General features: G+C 32.3%; 1 protein-coding gene and 1 pseudogene across 1 annotated transcript in view; one reads left to right on the top strand and one right to left on the bottom strand.

Annotated features, from left to right (window-relative positions):
• FSTL5 (follistatin like 5) overlaps positions 1–22913 on the top strand; it is an 864841-nt gene that overhangs the window by 134525 nt on the left and 707403 nt on the right. The window contains exon 3 of the mRNA XM_061140881.1: positions 14117–14147. Coding sequence (XP_060996864.1) covers positions 14117–14147 — 31 coding nt within the window. The remainder of the gene's footprint in view (positions 1–14116; positions 14148–22913) is intronic.
• Positions 13144–13256, bottom strand: LOC133058137 (small nucleolar RNA SNORA72; annotated as a pseudogene).

Genomic DNA, 22913 nt, shown 5'->3' with positions numbered 1-22913 from the left:
ATAAATTTATTTATTTTAATTGAAGGCTAATTTCTTTGCAATATTGTAGTGATTTTGCCATACATTGACAGGGATCTGCCAGGGGTGTACATGTGTTCCCCATCCTGAACCCCCCTCCCTCCTCCCTCCCCATCCCATCCCTCTGGGTCATCCCAGTGCACCAGTCCCAAGCTCCCTGTTTTCATGTCTTGGTATTTGGAAAGATACTTTTTTTCAGGAAAACTTCAGGCATTTCTATTGTTCTTTTTTTTGTTTGTTTTTAAAATTTTTACTTTAGCATGCAAGCTTTACTTGTTTTATCTTATTTGATTTTGATATTTTTTACCTTTTCAGAAATATGTCATTTACATCTAAGATTATTAGATGAGACTTGTTAGAATATAGTGTTTAAATGCCCTTTAAATTAAATGCCTGTATGTCCAACTTTTCTCATACCATATTTTCCTTACATCTTATCTTGTATTTTTAATTCAAAATTGCAAAGATATTTTTCTTATTAATCTTAACAAAAAGAAATTTTCAATTTAAACTTTTTATTCTTCATTTCTTTTTGTTCTCTTATTTCCTTGATACTTATCTCTTATCCTTTTTGTTCTTTTTGCTTATGCTTCTACTATCTTTTAACCTCTTAAGTTGAATGCATTGTTTGAATTTTATAACCTTTCTTGTTTCCTTATAATTATATCTATAAATTTCCCACAAAAGTTGTTTTTCTAGAGTTCCATGAATTTTATCATTCAGTACTTTCCTTTGCTTCAATCTAAACATTTCAGAATTTACTTATGATTTCCACTATAATCAAGGGATTATTTAGTAATTCATCATTTATTTTCTGATATGGGGTGTTCATTTCATCATCATTTTGTTATTATTCTAACATCACTGAATATTATCTCATAAAGTTATATGTGCAATTTTCCTATTTTTTAAATGAAGTTCCCTTTATGGCCTAATATATATTCAATTGTTATAAATGTAACATATGTGCTTCAAAACAGAGCATTTTTCTTCATGGAATTAGGATTCTTTACCTATCAAATAGCTTGAGCTGATTCTTTTTAGAACTCATAGCTCAGATTATTCTTTGCTTGAATTTTCAGTTCCTGAGAGGTTGTTAAAAGCAACATTGCTTCTTGATCTATTTGTAGATATATCTTCTTATATCTCTATTAAATCATTATGTTATGTAATTAACTTATATATTAATTTAGTGTTAAGTTATTTAGGTGAATGGATGCTGATGATAGGTATGTCTTCTTGTTCTATACTTTCTATTAAGACTATATATTTCCTCCGATTTCTTAATCATATTCATGTATTTTTACATGCATTTTGTTTCAGATTCTAGTAGTGCTATGCAAAATATCTTTGCTCTTATTTGGAATAGATAAATAGATAGTAAGATGTACAGAAAGATAGATATAGGTATACATTCTTGTCCTTTTAAGTGCTTTTTGAAAATCACATGTTGCTGAATCTTATCTTTTGACCCATCAGAGTTTTAAATGGTGAATTTAAACAGTTTACAGCTATTATTACTATGCTTGCATTGATTTTGTTTCCACCATCTCCTATTTATATTTCATATGAGTTTTACTGCATTTTTATGTTCTTCTTGTTTTATGTTTTACTTGTTTCTTCTTTTCATTGTATATTTTCCTTTAATTGGCTTAAATGTTATGCTTTTATCATGATAACAGAAAATGTATACTTAAAACTGAAACCCAGGTTTACATTCTATTTATTGATTTATTAATTTCCTCACCATTTTTATCTTCTCAAAGGACAACACATATTTCATGTAGATTAAGCTCAGTTCCCTTTGGTTTCTACTGTCTCTCCTCCCAAAACACAAGTTAATAGGCTACATCTCTCCATTTACCCTAACAGGGAACTAGCTTTTATTTTCTTTTTGTCCTTGTTATTTAGGCAATATACATGAAGTTTTTTTTTTTTTTTTTTTTTTTTTTTATCAAATTCTTCTGGCATCCTTGGGGTCCTGGACCTAATTCCCTGCAGATACCAATTGATGACTTGAAATTTGCTGAGAGATTTTAAACGTTTTCACCACATCCAAAAAGAATCGACCATGTACTGTTATAAATGTATTAATTATCTTGTTTTTGGTAATCATTCCATACTGTGTATGTCTTTGAGAATATTTATAACATCATTAGGATGTATACCTTGCACGTGTATGTACTAAGTCCCTTCAGTCTTGTCAGACTCTTTGCAACCCCATAGACTACAGCCCGCCAGGCTCCTCTGTCCATGGGGATTCTCCAGGCAAGAATACTGGAGAGGGTTACCATGACCTCTTTCTGGGGATCTTCCTGACCCAGGGATCCAACGTGTGTCTCTTACATCTCCTGCATTGGTAGGTGGGTTCTTTTACCACTAACACCACCTGGGAATCCCTGTATAACTTAAATATATACAATTATTTTCATCAGTTATTCCTCAATAAAGTTGAAAAAAATTGTAAACATAATGCCATAGGTGTCACTTTTTGCTGAAAATTAAGTTGATATTACAACAACTGCTACTACCTATCTGTCTAAGCATTAATGAAAATTGTATCAAATATTCTTCTACCTATTCTAGGGAGATCCCAGCTGGGCAGCTTGCTTTTTTATAATGGAAGTTTAACTCCTGATCCAGGCTCCAGTCTCATGTAATCACATTTGCTTGAAAATACTTTTGTACATGTCATGGTCATCACCCTTAGAGAACGTCATGAACCCACTGGTCGAGAACGCAAGTAGGAGAAGCTAGAGATGACTTTTGCTCACCTCAAATGAGATGAAATATGTAAAGAACTTAAAAATTGCTTGCCACTTAGACTGATATGAGTGCTTTAATCTCTCCTCCTTCTCTTCCTCCTCCCCCTTCTCCTCCTCTCCGTATTTTTTCTCTTCCTCTTCTTCTGTATGTATTCCTCAAACCTCAATCTTCTTTCCATTGACACTTAGAACCAATCTCTCTGCCTAATGAGAAGGCAATGAATGTACTGATGCTTAGTCTCCAAGCTTCTGACTCCCTTGTGCTTATCTTCCCCATCAAGTTTCTTGGATGCCTGCACCCAGAGTATCTTATCTTAGTTTTGATTTACCTGCATCCTGACTATAAGTGTTTGCAGTTTCTTCATTGCAGAATACAATAAATACAGATTTATTGACAATTATTTTCTCAATAATAAATGCTATTTATTGGCAGTCTCTGTAAGTTTTATTGCTATATAACTAAAAACACTATATTCCAGATCACTGAAAATTTAAAAAATCAAATCATTAGATTCCTATAACATTTACTGTTATGGGCCTTTTATAGACAATAAATTACTAATCCAAATCCAAATGTCTTCAATTTAAATCAACTTCACTAATTTCTAAGTCAAAATCATTAATTAGTGATTTATATTTCTATTTATTCCAAATCATTTAACTAGTGATTTATGTTAGGGAAATCGTCATTATTGCTCACACTCCAAAAACACACTGTAAAAACTGTTGTAGTGTTATAATAATTGATGTGTTTATTTAATGTAATTCCTATGACTCTTCATCAAATAACTTCAGCTATATTAAGAGGGCATAAATTTTCCTCTGAACATAGGGAAAAACTCCCTTGAATATATTTTTATACTTTCCTCATGTTTAAAGAAATATAGAGTTAAGTTATGATTAATTATTCACAGTTCCTCCAAAAGAATTAAATAGTTTTCAATTCTGTGTCTTTACACAGCTTTATGATCTTTTTCCTGGCAAAATATTTTGCCATCCTTTAAGTCTCAGCTCAAGCAGCACTTTCACAAAGAACTCTCTCTTTGCATAGAAAATTGAACCCTCCCTTTCTTTTTAACACATCATCTTGTAAATGTTTTATGATGTTTGTTTTATGTTTGTTTTCTAATAAGAGTTACCATACTCTCCAAAGAGAATGTTAACTTTTGAGATCAAAATTTGATTGTTATCTGTAGTTGATCCCTGTCTGAAAGCATGAGGCTGGTAATATAGATTCAAAATAAGTCTATATTTAAAGAATGAGTAGTTTGGTATGTCAATACCTTATTAAAATGGAATATAAAGAGATGAATATTTTCCAATCACTTCTCAAATTTATTTACACAAAAATAAGATAAATAGATAGTTCAGTTCAGTCACTCAGTCATGTCCGACTCTTTGCGACCCCATGAACCACAGCACACCAGGCTTCCCTGTCCACCACCAACTCCCGGAATCCATCCAAACCTATGTCCATTGAGTTGATGATACCATCCAACCTTCTCATCCTCTATCATCCCCTTCTCCTCCTGCCCTCAATCTTACCCAGCATCAGGATCTTTTCCAATAAGTCAGCTCTTGGCATCAGGTGGCCAAAGTATTGGAGTTTCAGCTTCAACATCAGTCCTTCCAATGAACACCCTGGACTGATCTCCCTTAGGATGGACTGGCTGGATCTCCTTGCAGTCCAAGGGACTCTCAAGAGTCTTCTCCAACACCACAGTTCAAAACCATCAATTCTTTGGTGCTCAGCTTTCTTTATAGTCCAACTCTCACATCCATACATGATCACTGGAAAAACCATAGCCTTGACTAGACAGACCTTTGTTGGCAGAGTCATGTCTCAGCTTTTTAATATGCTGTCTAGGTTGGTCATAACTTTCCTTCCAAGGAGTAAGCGTCTTTTAATTTCATGGCTGCAGTCACCATCTGCAGTGATTTTGGAGCCCAGAAAATAAAGTCAGCCACTGTTTCCAATGTTTCCCCATCTATTTCCCATGAAGTGATGGGACCAGATGCCATGGTCTTAGTTTTCTGAATGTTGAGCTTTAAGCCAACTTTTTCACTCTCCTCGTTCACGTTCATCAAGAGGCTCTTTAGTTCTTCTTCACTTTCTGCCATAAGGGTGGTGTCATCTGCATATCTGAGGTTATTGATATTTCTCCTGGCAATCTTGATTCCAGCTTGTGCTTCTTCTAGGCCAGCGTTTCTCATGATGTTCTCTGCATATAAGTTAAATAATGGACCCAAAAACCATTTGAATATGTTTTATCAATTAAAAATTCAATTTCCACTATTTTCTTTTTAGAATAAAATAAATAATATGTATCTCTAAAATGTTTCCAAATTTGCTGTGGATATGATTCACAATGGGCTGTTGTCTACTGTGTATAATTAATGTTATCAAAATTAATTTTGGTTCGTTTTCTATTTCAAATGTATATCCTCAAAAAAGTGACCTATGAACATATATTAAGTTTTCCTCCATATCTTAATCAAGTCTAATGGTATAAAACAATGATGCTCTAATAATGGTCTATAGACATCATTTTAGGTTAGATAATAGAATATTTTCTTTCCTCTATAATTTTCTTAATATCCTCAGATCTTTATTCATTGTAAACTGAATGAATAAAATTGTACTTTAATGTAGAAAGGAAAGTCCATATATGTTTGTAGCATGTATAGTCATTTTAGTGCATAAAAATTTCCTTTTGATTATTTTAACTGACTGCTGCGCTTGAGTCTTTGTGTTGTTTCCTATCTAAAACATCTCATTACCTAATTCCTAATTTCCACATGCTACTTTTCCTGCCCTGAATATTTGTAATTCACCTAGTTAAATACTTATCTTTGAATATCTAGTTTGCTTATATCTTTTATAAGTCAATCAACCAAAGATGTCCTTTATGACACTTTGGGGAAATTGTTATGGATTATATTTGACATCTATATGTAGTGATTGTTTATTCATACCTTATGTACTTAATTTGAGCACACACATACAAATAATCAAAGTTTTTCTGATGCTTATAATTACACAAGCCAAGAATATATTTCATTATATATTTATCACAATAATCATTGATTTCATTTTAAATATAAATACATATAAATTTCCATCATGTTAATAAAATTTCTAAACTTATGGACTTTAGAATATGAAATAACATTGAAGCTATTCATTAATCCATTATGCATTAACTTCTGTTTATCTTTTCTTCATTAAAGTGTAGTATGAATCTATAATAAGCAGCAATGACAATTTTGACTTTGGAATTAATGTCACACCAACATATTAAGCCAAAAGAGAAGCACCTGTAGATTGACATTCTATAGCTTTTACAGATTGTATTTTGAATGTTTAAATAGAGCTAGATCCCTATCTCTGTCTACAAGAGATAAATATATATATATATATAATAGCAAATATTTTAATCAAATTTTATGTATGTTAATCTATGCTAGACTATTAATATAGCTGATATTTCTTTTAAAAATTAAGAAAATTACTTTCACTTGATAAAGAGCTGAAACTTATTAGTTGCCCAACTCTATTTAATGTTTACCATCCCAACTGTACCCTACCACAGTCTGTAGTTTTGCAGTCCTACCATGCAGTCTCATAGATCCTTAACTTTTTTTGTGCTGTATCTACTGCAGAAAATCCTTCTTTTCATTTCACTGTAGAGCTCAGCTACTTTTTATTAAAACCTCATCTCTGTATATTCCTCCGTTCTCCACCTTCACAAAGCTTCCATTCACCAGCCTAAGAGAGAATGCATTACTCTCTTAACCATGCCCTCTAGACTTTATATATAATTCCATTATTGAATGTCACATTTTATTTCACATGCTTTTTGGATTTTGCCTGTCCCTCCACTGGGATGTTAAATTCTAGAATTCAGACACTGTATTAGCAATGGTGCCATTTGCAGATACTATTCTAGACACTGTGTATATTCCAGTTAATTCATGAGTAACATAGATTCCAGTAATGGAACACATCATGTGCAAATAAATCCTTTTATTATCATAGAAAGTGATAACTTCTGTAAGTAATGAACAAAAAGTTAAAAAATCAGATGTTTAGTAATGGAGGTACAGTTTTAGATAGAATGCTCAGGAATTGAAGCTTGTTGAAGAGGCGATATTAAATAGAAACACGATGCAAATTCCAACAGGAGTGATCTCAAATAAAAGATAGGAAGATTGTGATTAAACTTAGTAAGACTGAAAATTCACCATTACAACTTATTAAAATTACACTGATAAACCTAAGATTTAGGAGACCAGATGCACTGCTCTATGATTGCTGGTATCTCTTATTTTCCAGACATTTTAAAATTAAATTGCCACCAAGAAAATATGTTTGAGGAAAAGTATGTACATATGTTTGTGCATGTGTATGCGTTGTGCATATGTGTGTATTGAAGGCCTCGGGGAGGGAGCTTGTGTGTTCATGGGTATGCATGCATCATAAGCGCATAGCAGGGATTTGTTGCAAAATTGCAGTGGGCTGACTCCACTGAAATGGTCTCCTATTCCCAGTCTCCTTGAATTTACAATCCATATTATTGAATAGCTCTAATGAATGTTTTTGAGAACATTTAATTTTTTATACTTTTACCACTTAGCACATCGAAATGTTAAATAAATATGTGTTGAACATCAGTACTCTACTGCAAATTATCAACTCACAAATTGTGTTTGTTGCATTTGTCTGGGAGGCAATTATTTTTTACATCAAAGAGAAGGCAAGAGTTCTGAGAAAGAATTTAAATTAGCCAGGCTTCAATCGTTAATAAATCTTTGTATATGTTTGCCATGAACATTTATATTGACATCTCTTGACTATTTTCACAATTAGGATCTATTGGTATTTGGCTGTGATTTTAAATTTGCATACATTTGTCTGAGCTTCTATAGCACTACTGTATATACACATAAAGCCCCCTTTTGTGAATGATGACATTAATTACTTCAAGAATAAGTGTGGATCATAGGAACTGGGAGCTAAATTAATTCACCTAGAATGCATCACTTTTGAATACTATAGACATTGTTTTATCTTTTGTTACTTTTTAATTTTGAGTTTAGTTGATTCATTATGGACTTTATTCAATACACCAGTAAAACTCTTGTATACATTTGAATTTTCTTAAATTTCATGTCAGATTTTTTTTTTCCTTAGCACATGACCAACCTAAACACAATTTGAGTGTGTCCTTCATTACAAGCTATAGGCAAAGAAAAATAAATAAATAAAAATGCATTTGCTTCCTCCTAACTTTATTTTATTACTACTGGGGAGTGGGGTGTGCCCCCTGCAAGTGACATCTTAGTTCTCCAACCAAGGATGGAAGCTGCACCCTCTCCAGTGGAAGCATGGGGTCTTAACCTTCTCACCTTTAAGAGGTGAAGTTTATCACCTCTCAATCTATGCCATCCATTCAACTTAAGAAGAAAACAATTTTCTAATATTATCATGTTAATGATATAGGTAGAATGGACTTACTATAAGCTTTCTTTTTTTTTTTAATATTTATTTAATTAGATTGCACCAGTTCTTAGTTGTGGCATGCAGGCTCTAGTTCCCTGACAAGGGATTGAACCCTTGCATTAGGAGATCAGAGTCATAGACAGTGGACCACTAGGGAAGTCCCACCATAAACTTTCATATAATAGTCAAATGCGAACTGAGTCATGTGGGGCTGAGAAAAAACAAAAGCAAATTAGAAAACTTTTCTTTATCATTCTTGAAGTGATGAAGAGATGCTTGTCTTTTACACTCTTGTTGAGTCCTACTTCTATCATGTAGTTATACACTGGTTATCCTCATGTATATCCAATGAAAGATTTAGTATAGGATGGATAGATAATTGGTATGCTTTCATAAGGAACCAATTCACTTCTACCTGCACTTGTCTCATTCTTATATCCCTCTATGTGCAGAGAAGCCTGTGGGAGTCCTGATACTGATCAAAGGATGCATAAGTAATCTCATTAATCTAGTATCATACATATACAAATTTTAAGAAAGATTATCCATGGGTATAACCTGTATAGTGTTCACAACTTTTCCTTAAAGTGGTTTAAGCTTTGTAATATGAAAGGTGAAGACCATTTATTGATAGTCCAATGATTATAACTCAGTGCTCTTATGATGAACTTGATGCTTTCACCATTTAAATGGTTTCTTCTCTTCCCAGAGGGCATGTGGTTCACAACAAAAAGGGAGAACTTGGATAAATTGTGTTGGCAGATGTTGTGGCCAGATATACAGTTTTAGTGTTTGATCATAAGACATTATTTAGGGTATAAGCATCACCAGATATTAGTAAATGTCATACCAAAATTCAAACACTAGAAAGGAAACATTCTTAATTATACCTTCTAGATATATAGATATATCTTTAGGTATCTAGATATATATCTATATAGATATATAGAAGATATATAGATATATATCTTCTAGATACCTTCTAGAGTTATAACATTCTGCTTATTATTGTGTGTTGATGTTATTCGGCTATACTTCAGTTTTACTAGATATTTTAGGGCCACCATAACTCATTTGAAAAATTACAGCTTGAAAATTTGTTTCCAGCTTGAAAATTTTACCCTGGCTTAGCTATGTTCCACTCATTATGTTGTATTTTGTTTAATATTGAAGAAATTGTATCTTTCAATCATGTATTACTTCTGAATCCTTACTTCCACCCAGATTATCTTTTCTAATCTTTAACACACTGTCTGCAAGGATCTATTTGCCCATTTCCACCACTGAGCTGAATTTCATGGAGTCTATTTATAAATGAAAGATAGCACTTTGGGTTTCTTCCAAGAAATGATGTGGAACAAAGTAATACATGAATCGTTTGCTATTATTTAGCTTTGATACATGGCCAAATATATATTTCTTATTTTAAGATAAGATCACATTGGCAGAAAATCTTTTGGAAGAATATTACAATTCAGTTATACCAAGAGAATGGCATTTCTGCTATTATGTATAAGACCTAAATTTTCATAATGTCAGAATGTTTCTCAAATGTATCATGAAGAAAGAATAACAAATCTTTCTGACCTCTCATTGCATAATTAAACAGGTACAGTTTTCTTCTTAACAGTTCCACATTTAAAAATTAGCATTTAAAATCTGAATCAATAGTTCGTGAAATAAAACTGTGAAAAATATGTGTTGCCAAGTGAACAATGCAATATTTTAATCATAAAAATAAATTGGAACAGTTATTACCTTGAAAATGCTAAAGTATATATATGTATATATATATTTTCTGCACACACACACACACATATATATGTCTGTGTATATATATATATATATATTTACACTGATAGAGTTCTAATACATGTTTAAGAATAAATAATCTAGGTTATCCTTTTAATCCTCCTATATTACAAGTCTGTTCCTATTATTCCTAGTTCATAAAATTAATTAGTAATTTATCTTCTATAAATTTAGACTTCTTACAGATTTCCCATTTGTAGACTATTTAAGGATATTTTACTGGTAATTTATCAGTATAATTATATAGAATTGTGCAAAATAGAGAATTGGTATTCATAAAAATAATAGATAAAATGCAATGTCAGTGAGTATTAAGCTTATTTGATTGCAGTTAAAACATCTTAAATCAGTATCACTGTATATTTTTGATGCCAAAAATCAACTAGGACTTCAGAAACCAAAGCTGTTTTACTCAACTAGTCTCATAAAAAAAAAATAGTGCATTTAAAATCTAGTCTCTCCTCAAATTTCTGACAAACCATCCTCCTTCACCACTCAGTGGACTTTCCTTCAGCTACATAAAGAAAATAAATACATACTTCTTGTGTCTATAACCATGTCTTCCTGTGCCCACTGCTTATATTAGAGGAACTGGTTGTCTTTCTAACTAAAATTTTCCCCCACTTATGTTTTCTATCGCATCTACCCTTTTAGTAGCCTTGTAAAGTTAGTCTAATCATCTCTCCCTTTTGTCTTAATCTTCTGTTTCTACTCTATACCTCCCATCATTTAAACATTGTCAATTCTCACTGATATAAATAATATATTATAAATGTACAAAAATAAAACAAAAGACAAAAGAGCAAAAACAAACACAATGCCTCTATGGATTTCCCTTCATTCTTCAGCTACAGACCATCCTGGCCTTTTCTTTCCCAATTACATTTCTCCCATTCTACTTTTACCCCTTTATATACTTGTCAATCATCATCTCCTTCCTTGAATAAGTTAAAATGTACTTCCAAGCCAAGAATGTGTTTCTTTTGAAGTCAGTGTTTTTACCTATGTCAGTTCATCCGGTGGATATTGTCAAAATAGCTGCCTGATTTGACTTTATTTATTTCTTGAATTATTTACAATATTCAGTTCTATATTATTCAACTCTTATATATTCTCTGAATGATGACTTATACATAGACTGGTGATTTATAAATTTATACATCTTGCTGAAATATCTCCTCTGAGTTCCAGACACTTTGACTATCATCCTACTTTGCATCATCAGAGTGATATTCAAAATAAAATCAGAGTTGAATATCAAACCCAAAAAGTTTCAGGATTTTTGCTCTTAAGAAACAGCATTATTTTAAGTGTCTAAACAACTAGAAGGATGAAGAGATGAAGAAGATGAGAAAGATGATCGAAGACATAAGGGAAGATCAAAAGTTTAATTTTAGACATGATAAGTGGGCTGTTATTAGATATTCATGTAGAGATGTCAAAAATAAAGCTGAATATTTGAATCTGAAATTCAATGCTAAGGATTAGCTAGAGATACAAATTTGAGAGTCTTCAGGAAAAATATGGCACTTAAGACCAGAAGACTAGGTAAGGTGAGCAAAGGAATAAGGTATACAGAAGAAAGATAAGGATTCAATATCTAGGAAACTAGTAGTTAGAAATTGAGGCGACATAAAAGAATCTGTAAAGGAGATAGAAAAGGAGCAGCCAGACAAGAGAAAAATGCAGACCGGGACAACACCAGAAGGCAAGCCAAAAAAGGATAAAAGTGCTTCTTCTAACTTGGCCATCTTCCTTATGTTAGAGATACCATCATTCTTCTAGTGGCTCAGACCCTTGAGATCATCCTCATCAGTTCTGTGTCTCACATCAACACTTATTCTATCCACAAACCTTTTTAGTTTTAACTAGTTTTGCAATTCCACTGGTACCACACCAGTCTGAGCCATCACCTCCCATCAGGATTCCTGCAATACCCTCTCTGTTGGTCCCTCTAATTTTGTCCTATCCTTGTTCAAACTATTCTCTATAGGCAAAATGAGTCTGTTTAAATGTAATTGACATGGTGTTACTCCTCTGAGGAGAAACTCTCAATGTGTTTTTCAGCTCTCTCAGTGCAAAAACAAAAGCACTAACCAATGCCCTCAGTGCTAGTCTGTCTACAACTCTTATTTTCTTGACTGAACTTTGTATTCAATTCTTCTTATTCAGCCTGTCCAGTTACACATGTTTTCCTGGTATCTTTGACAGTGTCAAGACCTGCTGTATCACAGGGAGTTTGCAATTGTTTTTCTCTCTCAAAACATGTTTTCCCCAGATATATGCTTGGATCATCCTCTTATTCCCCTCAAAATTTTATTCAAAATTATTTATCATTGTAGACCTCTATGAAATTGTAGTCACTCCAAACTACACCTTGTATGGTATATCTTTTGCTAAATAGAACTTATTGCCATTTGTGTAATAATCATGGTTCAGGAGGACATATTTTGGTTTGTTTTGTTCATCATTTATCACTTAGAGCAGTGTCTGACACATAGAAGTGATCAATACACATTTGCTAAAAGAATAAATGATGAAATGAATGAAAAAGTGTCAAAATGGAGAGAAATAGAGATTTCTTTTTCATTAGTAACCATTTGGAAAATTTACATCAACTTGTCCTATAATTATGAAATAATAATGTACTTTTAAAGTATGTATTATTTATTTATAAATATATATAATTTGTATTAGAATTTTAGTTTAAATGAGCAACATATACTCTAAGTTAAAAGTACATTGTAATTAAAAAACAATTAATTAACAGTACAGTTCAGAATTTAAACACAAAGTCTAGATGGGCTAAGATAAGAGATTTAAAATACAAAACATTAGCTTAATAGAATCATACATTTGGTTAGCATGTTTCAATGAATATACATCAATAATGCATTTTTTAAAAATTTTACAATTCATTTACACACTAGCAATGGTTATCTTCAAATGTTATCACACTAGCTGTGCTACCATTTCTCAAGGTTGATCAGATACCTAGAGTCACAGACACTTCCCACACAAAATTCATCATATGACTCAGACCTGGTTTATCATCAGCATTTATAAAACCAGACCTAGGTAAAGAACTAGGTCTGGGGACACAAGTGTGATCTTACTATAGGGAATGCTTAGCCTGTCAATATCATCTTTATTCTCAATCTGACTCTGGGATGAATATTTGCAGCAAAATAACTTTTCATATTTCTACTATGTTTATAAATGCTATCAAAATTCATTGACATTTGTATATTTCTGCATATCTGTGTGTGACTTTTAGTTAGAAACATATTTCAAAATTATTTTTAGTTTGAGAACCTGAAAGCTTTTAGCAGAGTAAACTGTGCCTGAGTATTAATCAAGAAGTTATAGAGTTCACAATTTCTACTTAAAAACTCAAAAGCAAACAAATTCTTTTGGGGTTGCCTGGTAACTATAAGGAGTATTTCAAATTGAAAGACCGGTCTGACTGAAGCAGCTTTGAATAAATAATAGAACTGTTGTCAACTTTAGCCTCAGAGAAGCAAGATAGGGAACAATTTTAAGCTAAACTGAAGGAAAGACATTTGAAATATCTTTGTGTGTGTGTGTGTGTGTGTGTGTGTTTTAGTGAATTCTCCACTGCTTGCCATTAAACTTTTTCCTCACCAAAAACATAGAATTAACATAAAGACATTAAAAGCAAATTCTGAAGATATGATTTAATACCTGTTGGGATTAAATAAAATGGACCAAACATTTTAGAGAAACAATAATGTATTTATTATACATTAAGTATTTATTTATAAAGTCATTTGTGCAATGTATTGGTTTCTTAGAAACATTTATGTACACTAAGAATGATTACTGCTCTGATAAGAGATTTGACATGTGTTTTTTAAGTGAGAATTGTGTTACAATGACTCCTGGGTATATGTACAGTAAAATATTTTGATAAGACTTTAGTTAAAGTGAAACTTTATATCACACTGTTGATAAAATGCTTACAAACTTTGAACTATTTTTGTTTTATTTCCAGCAGGAAAAAAGTCAAGAACGTTCAAGAATCAAAGGTAAGGCATGACAATTTTAAGATCATAGTTTTATACAATTGAGTAAGTATATAAGAAAAAAAAATTGATCCTACCTTGAAAATATAATTGAAATGAGAAAAACAATAAAACTTCAAAATTTTCAACATGATTTTAAAGTCATTGTGAATGCTTTGGGAACTCTCCAAGGCAATTGAAGTTTGTCAAGATTTCCTTTCTTCATACAGTGTTTTTGGAAAATTCAACACAACTTTCTGTTCATTGCCTGAGATGTTTTCATTTAATTCCTCCACCAACCATTGTCCATAAGAATAGGTATTCTGTCACGTCTATAATTTAGGAGATGACCCTTTTAAAACTATGCTTTGTGGAGAACCAAATATTTAGTCACTGCCATCTCACTTTATCTTCTCTGAAAGAGCAAGAAAATATATATTAGAAGTTGGTGATAACTTTTTCTATGGCATAGTCTATTTTAGTCTGACATAGGAAGTTTCTTTATTCCATAAAGAGAATCTTATTTGAAATGCACTGAGATAATATTATTCTAAGTACCTTGTAATATGTCAACAAAATGTTTCCATTAGTGTGTGCTTCTACTGATTGTAATGATAGAAATTTCACAGATTTTTCCAGGCTTAATCCTTCTGGCCTGTCCATTCTTATTTTATGTTGTGGTCATCCTTGACCACTTATTCTTCCCCCAAAGTGTAGTAGTCCCAAATCTGATAATAGAGCAAAACACAAGTGCTCTGTGTTTATTTATTTATTTATTTTATTGAAGATAGTTGATTTACAATATTGTGCTAATTTCTGCTGTATAGCACAGTGATTTCATATATATGTGTGTATGTGTGTACATTCTTTTTCATTTTTTCCATATATCACAGTTTATCACAGGATATTGAATATGGTTCCCTGTGAAACACTGTAGGACTCTATTGTTTATCTATTTTGTTTATAGTTTGGGATAGTCAGCTAATCCCAAACTCCTAATTTATCCCTCCATCCATCCTTTGACTTGGTAGCCACAAGTCTGTTTCGGTTTTGTAAATAAGTTCATTTGTGTCATATTTTACATTCCACATATAAGTGATATCCTATGGTATTTGTCTTTCTCTATCTTACTTCACCTAGCATGATAATCTCTAGGTCCATCCATGCTGGGGCAAATAATGAAATAGTTTTATTTCATTCATTTTATGGCTGAGTATATATATTTGTTATATATATTCTTGATCCACTCATCTGTCTATGTACATTTAGGTAGTTTTCATATCTTGGCAATTGCAAACAGTGCTATTAACATAGGGGTGCATGTATCACTTTGAATTATGATGCTCCATATGCCCAGCAGTGGAATTGCTGGATCATAGAGCAACTTTATTTTTATTTTTTTGACCTCCATAGTTTTTTTTCCACAGTGGCTGCATCAGCTTACATTCCCACCAACCATATAGGAAGTTTCTCTTTTCTCCACACCCTCGAAACGTTTGTTATTTGTAGACTTTTTAATGTTTGCTGTTCTGATTGGTGTAAGGTCATTGTAGCTTTGATTTGTGTTTCTTTAATTATTAGCAGTTTTGTACAACTTTTCATGTGCCTGTTGACAACTGTCATGCTTTATTCCATACTTTTTGCACAGGAAAATATTTCTTTAGAGCTTTTGGAGTTTTACACAAATAACTTAAAAAAATATAACAGTGGAGAAGTTACAAAGATTACATGTGTTCCTGAAATGATAAAAGGATAGTTACATTTTTGAGGGTGGCTAGATTGATGTTACCAATTTTGCTTACCTAAGTCCAAATATAATCTCCTCTGCACATTTTCTCACAACTGACTAATTTTCATAATGTTTTTCTTGTTTGATCATCTGTGTGCTTATATTATAGAAAAATATGAAAAGACATACTTTTAAAATGTTTGCTATGTTTATTTTGTTCAAATGAATTAGGTAAGACTACCCTTCCAGGGATTCCTAAACTGTGTTCTTTTTCAGCAAACTTAACTATGTCTTGTTATTTTATACATGAATTCATTATATTTATTTATCCTCAAAACACTCATATTAACTCAAAGTTTTGCACTTTGTGTTGCAAAAGGAAATTTCTATTCCAAGAGGTGCTATGTGATGTTCATTTGAGTGATGCATGCATTTTAAGCATATTGACTGCACATCTTTTCTTATAAAGGGGCCTAGTGTTTCAGATTAACCTTAAATCATATTTATAATTCCATTATAGTTGAAATAAATTCAGTATAGTTTTTCTTTTGATGCTTTATTGCCTTGGAGTACATAAATTAAATCATCTGAGGTGGAAGAAATTATGCTTTTTCAACTATTTTCTGGGAACATGTTTTCTTTTATAATGTAATAAAAATTTCAAGATGATGCTTGTCACTTCTGTCATTGTTATTGGCTGACACATGGTTCAGAATCTTCACATAATGTCTGCTAGACTATCAAATTGTAAGTAAAATAAATCAGAGATATATGGTTACATCAAGACTTGCTGTCTAGCTCTACTTAGAAGAACTCTACATTTTTTCTTGAACAGTTATGGGAATCACCTTACCATATTATCTTACTGGAACTTATGAATGGTCATTTAAAATATTTTAAAATCAATATTAAGAAGAAAAATATTGAGTCACAAAAGCAATGTCTTACCCATTATTAGATAACAAAATTCTGAAAATCAAATATTGTACCTTTCTTGGTCACTAATACTTGAAATGAGGACTATGGCCTCATATGATCTTAGTAAACATTTCTCAACTAGTAATTCTCTGGACTTCTTGACTAATCTTATTTGCTGGAATATGTTTATTACATTGCCAAGAATGTATGCAGTCTTTAATCTTTTAATTCCTTGCATTTGGTGCTTATTAATACTTGAAACACCAGTCCCAACCTGATGATATCAGTGACCTGAAATTACATTAATTCACATAGCAATGAAAATCCAATGAAAAGAAATTCCTATTTCTTCTGTGTATACATATACTGAAATGTTTGGAAACTTGCAATTCTATCTTTAATTGATTATTTGACATTCACAAGCTCTTATTCTAATATTATTTTGGAAAGTCATATTAATCCATATTTTCAAACTCTAGAATTATATTTCAATGAAATTCAACTGACAAGATGTGTCTTGGTTCAATAGTGAGTACGGATTCTCAACTAATTTTCCTCTGTATATGGTCTGTTGTTAAATGAGACAAAGACTAATCTATTAAGCACACAATTTTGAGGTTTCCAGTTGTTTAAGAGATCCTTCCTTACACCTACATTAAAGAATATAGCAGAGAAATAAAGAGTCCTGCGGGTTTGAAAGAATGATCAAAACTTTTCAGGAAACAATTTTTCACACTGTTCTTCAGTGACTTAAAAGCTGTTAAAATACAGCACATTATGCGTTAAAACCCAATGAGAATTTTGTAAATATGATCCAGAAGTAATGTTTTCTATAAAGATCACAACAAATCAATCTGCAGTATTTCTCAGGGGAGTATTTTAATAGTTTTTGAGGAAAATTTAAATCAACCATGCTTTACAAATAGCTTAGGAACTCTGTCAACTTCATTGAGGTTTTACTTTTCCAAAATGGTGTGAAGTTTTACTACCGTCAGAAGGATATAATCTCTGTGGACAGTTGTGTGTGGTTATGCTGTGGCATGCTCCTCAGTATTGGCCTCACTCTCTTCTGTCAATAAAAGAATGTTGTCCATTCCCCAAAGTGATCCAATTGTCTTTATCATAGATGTTCCTTCCTCTCTTATATGGATATTCTTGGCTCTTCCCATTCAGAAGTGTTAAAAATAAAGCATGTTCTCTTTTCATGGCTAGTTATATTTTGTCAAGACTGAACATTTGGGGGCAATGAGGACTAAATTAAATTACCTAATAATCATTTATAGGCTATAGTATTAATATCTCTCTTTTGTTAAGTGTCTAACAGATGTCAGACACTGTGCTGAGCTTTTTACATATATTATCTTATTTTAATCCTCAAACACACATTATTTTTAATAATTAGCATCCAAATATGTCTGCATTTTGAGAAATCACATTTAAAGTAACTCAGATCAATATTATCATTCTTATTCTGTTAAAAGGGATCGTAGCTTGTTTAGCCAATCCCCAATTGTACCGTAGGTAAATTTAGCATGCTGTTATTCTCAATTTTTTTTCATGTTCATAAATTTGTTATCTATGGATTTTTCTATTCACATATTATTTTCTTTAATGTCATGGTGCATATATTTTTCCTACTGATAATTTATACAAAAACTGTTCAGTACTTGTAAGTTTAAGAAAAAAATAGAAAATGGCAAATGTAACAGTGCTATTTTAAGGGACATATGTAAGAATTATGCCAACTTGTTCACTAAATAATAGTGACTTAAAACCTCCAGAGGTAATTCCTCTTCTATGGTAAATATTACCATAACATAACATGTGACATAAAAAATCCTTTACATGTCTGAAACGCTAAGACTTATACTTCTATAAGAACATTGAACAATGTCATTGTACTGTTAAAAGACATATGCAAAAGTCTATGATTCTAAATAGGTTCTGTATGGCAAATACTATGTCATATACATTTGTGTATATCAAAAATGCAAGCCGCACAATTGTTCCTCCTATGGTACATACCTTCTTCACTATTGAGCAATAACAGAAAACATTATGTCTAGACCATACTTGATTTGATTAAAAGAGAGTATTTGGGACAATAAATGCCATTAAAGAATGATGCCTGCAGTCTTTATGCACATAAATGCACATACAAGCTATTTTCTATTTATTTTTAAACACTCATGAATTCAAATTCTCCTTTATTTCCCACATCACAAAATTAGCAAATGGAAACACTAAAAATTATCTGATATATAATCTGAAATAGACAGGAATATATTTCTCAATGAGCCTAAGGAGCGTTGCTATGAGTTTGAAATTCTATATTCTTAATTTACATTTCCTGAATATCCAAATATCCTTCATTAGAATAATCTCACAGAGTTCCTGAGATCAGCTAACTTCTTCAAGTTCAGGTAGCTTGTCAGGAACAATGAGTATGGAGAGATTGATCTTCAAATCTTTATTCATAAAGGCCATTGAATATATTACATTAGCAAATGAAAACATCATGTAAAATTATAAGGTGATAATTTATATACATGAGCCCTTTATGAGATTCTTTTGTCTAATTGTTGCATTTCTTTATGTTCAGGAAACAAAATGTAGCCAGCACAATTAGTAATACCTGTAACGGAGATTCTTACCATTACCTGAAGTTCAGAGTCACTATATTTCTAATGGATTACAATATCATACATACTGAACACTAGGCTCTTTGATATTCAATTTAGAAAACTATCGCTGAGAGAAATAATGATTTGTAGCTATTTATGAAAACTGTGGGTTTTGTCAATCATAATCAATAGTTACAATCCTTAGAAAGCCCAAGTACCGAAAGACAGGAAAACTCACCTCTAAAATTGTCAACTGAAAGATGCATAGATTTATTTATTTCTTTGTTTTTGGCAAATGACAATGCTGTATAAATGCCAGACAGGTGTTCTTCTGACAATAATTCTTAAAAAAATTATTAAATGTTGTAAAAGAATGTGAAGAAATGTAGTTCTTTTACACAATCCACTCCAGCATTCTTGCCTGGAGAATTCCATGGATGTTGGGGTCCTTTAATGGACTGGAACCTGGTGGTACGGAGTTGACGATAAGAAAGTAAAAGAGAGAAAGAGGCTAATATTCCCTGGTTTACGCAGAGGACCAATAAAGCCCTTGACGCAGGACTTGCATCGCTCACAAAGGCACCAGGCACCCTCTCAAGGGGGCCTTAGAAGCCCGGGCAGGAAAGTGAGCACAACGGGTCTCCACACTCCAGAGAATCAGCCAGAAAGAGAGAGAGAGAGAGAGAGAGAGAGAGAAAGACACAGGAAGCTAAGCTCTGATGGAGCAAAGGTGCTTTAATGATTTTTCTATGAGTATATATAGGCTGTGGTACAAGAAACTTCTTTCGGGAATGATAGAGATCAGAAAACCAAACGTATAGCAACCATTACCAAGGGAATAAGGGGTAATGTTAGTCACAAGGTCAGGAGACAATCCATACCTCAAGAAAGGGGAACAAGACTAAGCAGTTTTGTCCCAAAGAGAATGTTTACTAAAGGAGACCCAAGCCTGACTCACACAATGACCTTGGTCCCTGGGAGCAGTGTGCTGTTCTGCTTGAAGAGGAACAAAGGACTCATGGGAGACAGCACATAGGAATCCTCCTGTCAAACATTCCCTGACACATGGACAGAGGATCCTGGCAAGCTACCATAGGGTTGCATAGTGAGTGACTGTCACACTCACTATGCTATAGCTATTGCATTATATCAGATCAATTCTATTTGCACTGTATTTGTTTTCATAAATGCACTTTTGAAATTAATTGGAGGCAAAGTGTATCCTCATGAGTAATTATTGGTTACCTTGCAGCAATATATCAATGTCATATATGCAGAACTTAATAGTGTATGATTGACTAGCATCTCTTTAATAATATAAGCACTTCAAATATTTCAATTCACTTCATTTTACATATAACTTAACAATACAAATACAAATTGATTGCTGAATAATGAATCAATAAAATGCAATTTCTAATTATAGTGAACACATTGGGAGAATTTCTGATTTCATTAGCTGAAATTTGCTCTATAGAAATAGATCTTTGACTATTAAAAACAGTGATCACATCTCTTTATGTGGTGATATTTTGTGAGTTCTCATGTTAAAGTGAGTGAGTTTGGAAACAAAAATGATGATACATAGATGCAAATTCTGGAAGTTATTATAAACATAAAATAGTAATTGGTACTTTGACAAACTTTCAGACATATAACAACTTAAATTCTAATGTGTAACTCTATAGAAGAAAAATAAATTACTGGAAATATACTCCCTACAAGTAACATAAATGATGCCTCAAACCATCCTCTTCCATAACTTTTTAGTGGTAAAGCTTTCAATGTAAGTAGTAACTTTTCCCTCAGAATGAATATTCATCCTGCATTCTTAAAAAAAAAAAAATCATTTAAACAACTTGGCCCAATTTTAGATGATCTCTTTTTAAACTTAAAGATGTAATTTATTTTTTAATTGTTGGTGCATCTTTCACGTCTCATAATTACAATTTGTTGTAGGTCTTATGGTGAGAATAATTAAGACTTACCCTCTTTGCAACTTTCAATATATGATAGTGTCATTAACTAGTCAGTATGCTACACAGTAGATTCCAAGGATTTATTCATCATATAGCTCAAAGTTTAGATTTAGATTACTTCCATATCTTGGCTATTATGAATAATGCTGCAATAAACATGAGAGTACATATGCCTTTAATATCTTCTTTTCATTTCTTTTGGGTAATGCCCAGAAGTAGAATTGCTGGATCATATTGTAATTCCATTTTTAAGTTTTTGAGGTACCTTTTCCATAATGGCTGAACCAATTTGCATTCCCACCGATAGTGCACAAGTGCTCCCTGTTCTTCAATTTTAGATGATCCTGATGCATGTTCTCCTGTCACAACAGCAGGAAGACAGACATCCTTCTTTACCTATTGATGCTGTTCTCATCAACCAAGAGAAGCTTCAAAATGTATCTGATTGTGTTTCTCATTTATGCCAAAAATCACTCAATTTATATTATGCCAAACACATTATCTTTCCCTCTCCATTTTGCATACATTCTCTAGTTTTCTGAAGGATATTCATAAATCATCTCATTCAATGGGTCATTTATTTTGGTTTCAGGATGATTAATTCTGAGGGCATTTTGTCCATCAGGAAGCAATGCTATCTAAAAGAAATCAAGGTGTAATAGGTCTGATGATGGGAAAAATCCCACAATAACTAGATTTATTTACTATAAATAATGATTTAATACTTCATAGGATATCAAATGAATATTGTTTAGGCTTTTCTTTGCATAATCTTTAAATTATTACTTTTCCCTGCAAAGTAACATCCTAGCACTGATCTTCCCTTCAATCACCAATACAAAATATCCTTATTTTATACTTTTAATGAAACAGAAATGCCACATAGTGTTTCTTGAAAGAGTTGAAAGTAATTTTCTGAGAAATGACAATATTAACCAAACTGTGCTTGAAGACTTAATTTATTTAACTTGAAACAGTAACTTTGCTTACTTGTAATGGTTAATCTTCATGAAAGAGCTGTTCAAAATTAGTCATATGAACATCACTTTTTTTTTTTTTCTGAAAAAGATATCTTCTAATGAAAAACTATATGGTCTATCAGTTTTTCCTTTTGGTTTTGGGAGACCCTTCTAGGGGAGAAATGAAAGTTTCTTTTATTTAGTAAAGCATATTTATTATACTTGGGTTTTAAATATATATTTCTTCTTTATAAGCCAGGGCCTTAATCTAACATTTAGTGTATTAGTATTTAAGTATTGGTAAGTTACTTGATCCCCTTCGTAGATCCAGCCTTATCATGGCAAAGGGGCTTATGTAACTCAATGAGCTGTGAGACAAACCTTTCAGGGGCATCCAAGATGGATGGATCATAGTGAAGAGTTCTTATAAGACATGGTCCACTGGAGAAGGGAATGGCAGCCCACTCCAATATTCTTGCTGTGAGAACCCCATAAATAGTATGAAAAGGAAAAAGATATGACACTGGAAGATGAGCCCTCTCAGGTTGGAAAGTGTCCAATGCACTATTAGGATGTGTGGA

This window comes from Dama dama, chromosome 5, assembly GCF_033118175.1.
Source record: "Dama dama isolate Ldn47 chromosome 5, ASM3311817v1, whole genome shotgun sequence".
Classification (NCBI taxonomy): Eukaryota; Metazoa; Chordata; class Mammalia; order Artiodactyla; family Cervidae; genus Dama; species Dama dama.
The sequence above is the reverse complement of the archived record's forward strand: the minus strand, read 5'-3'. Positions and strand labels throughout refer to the sequence as shown.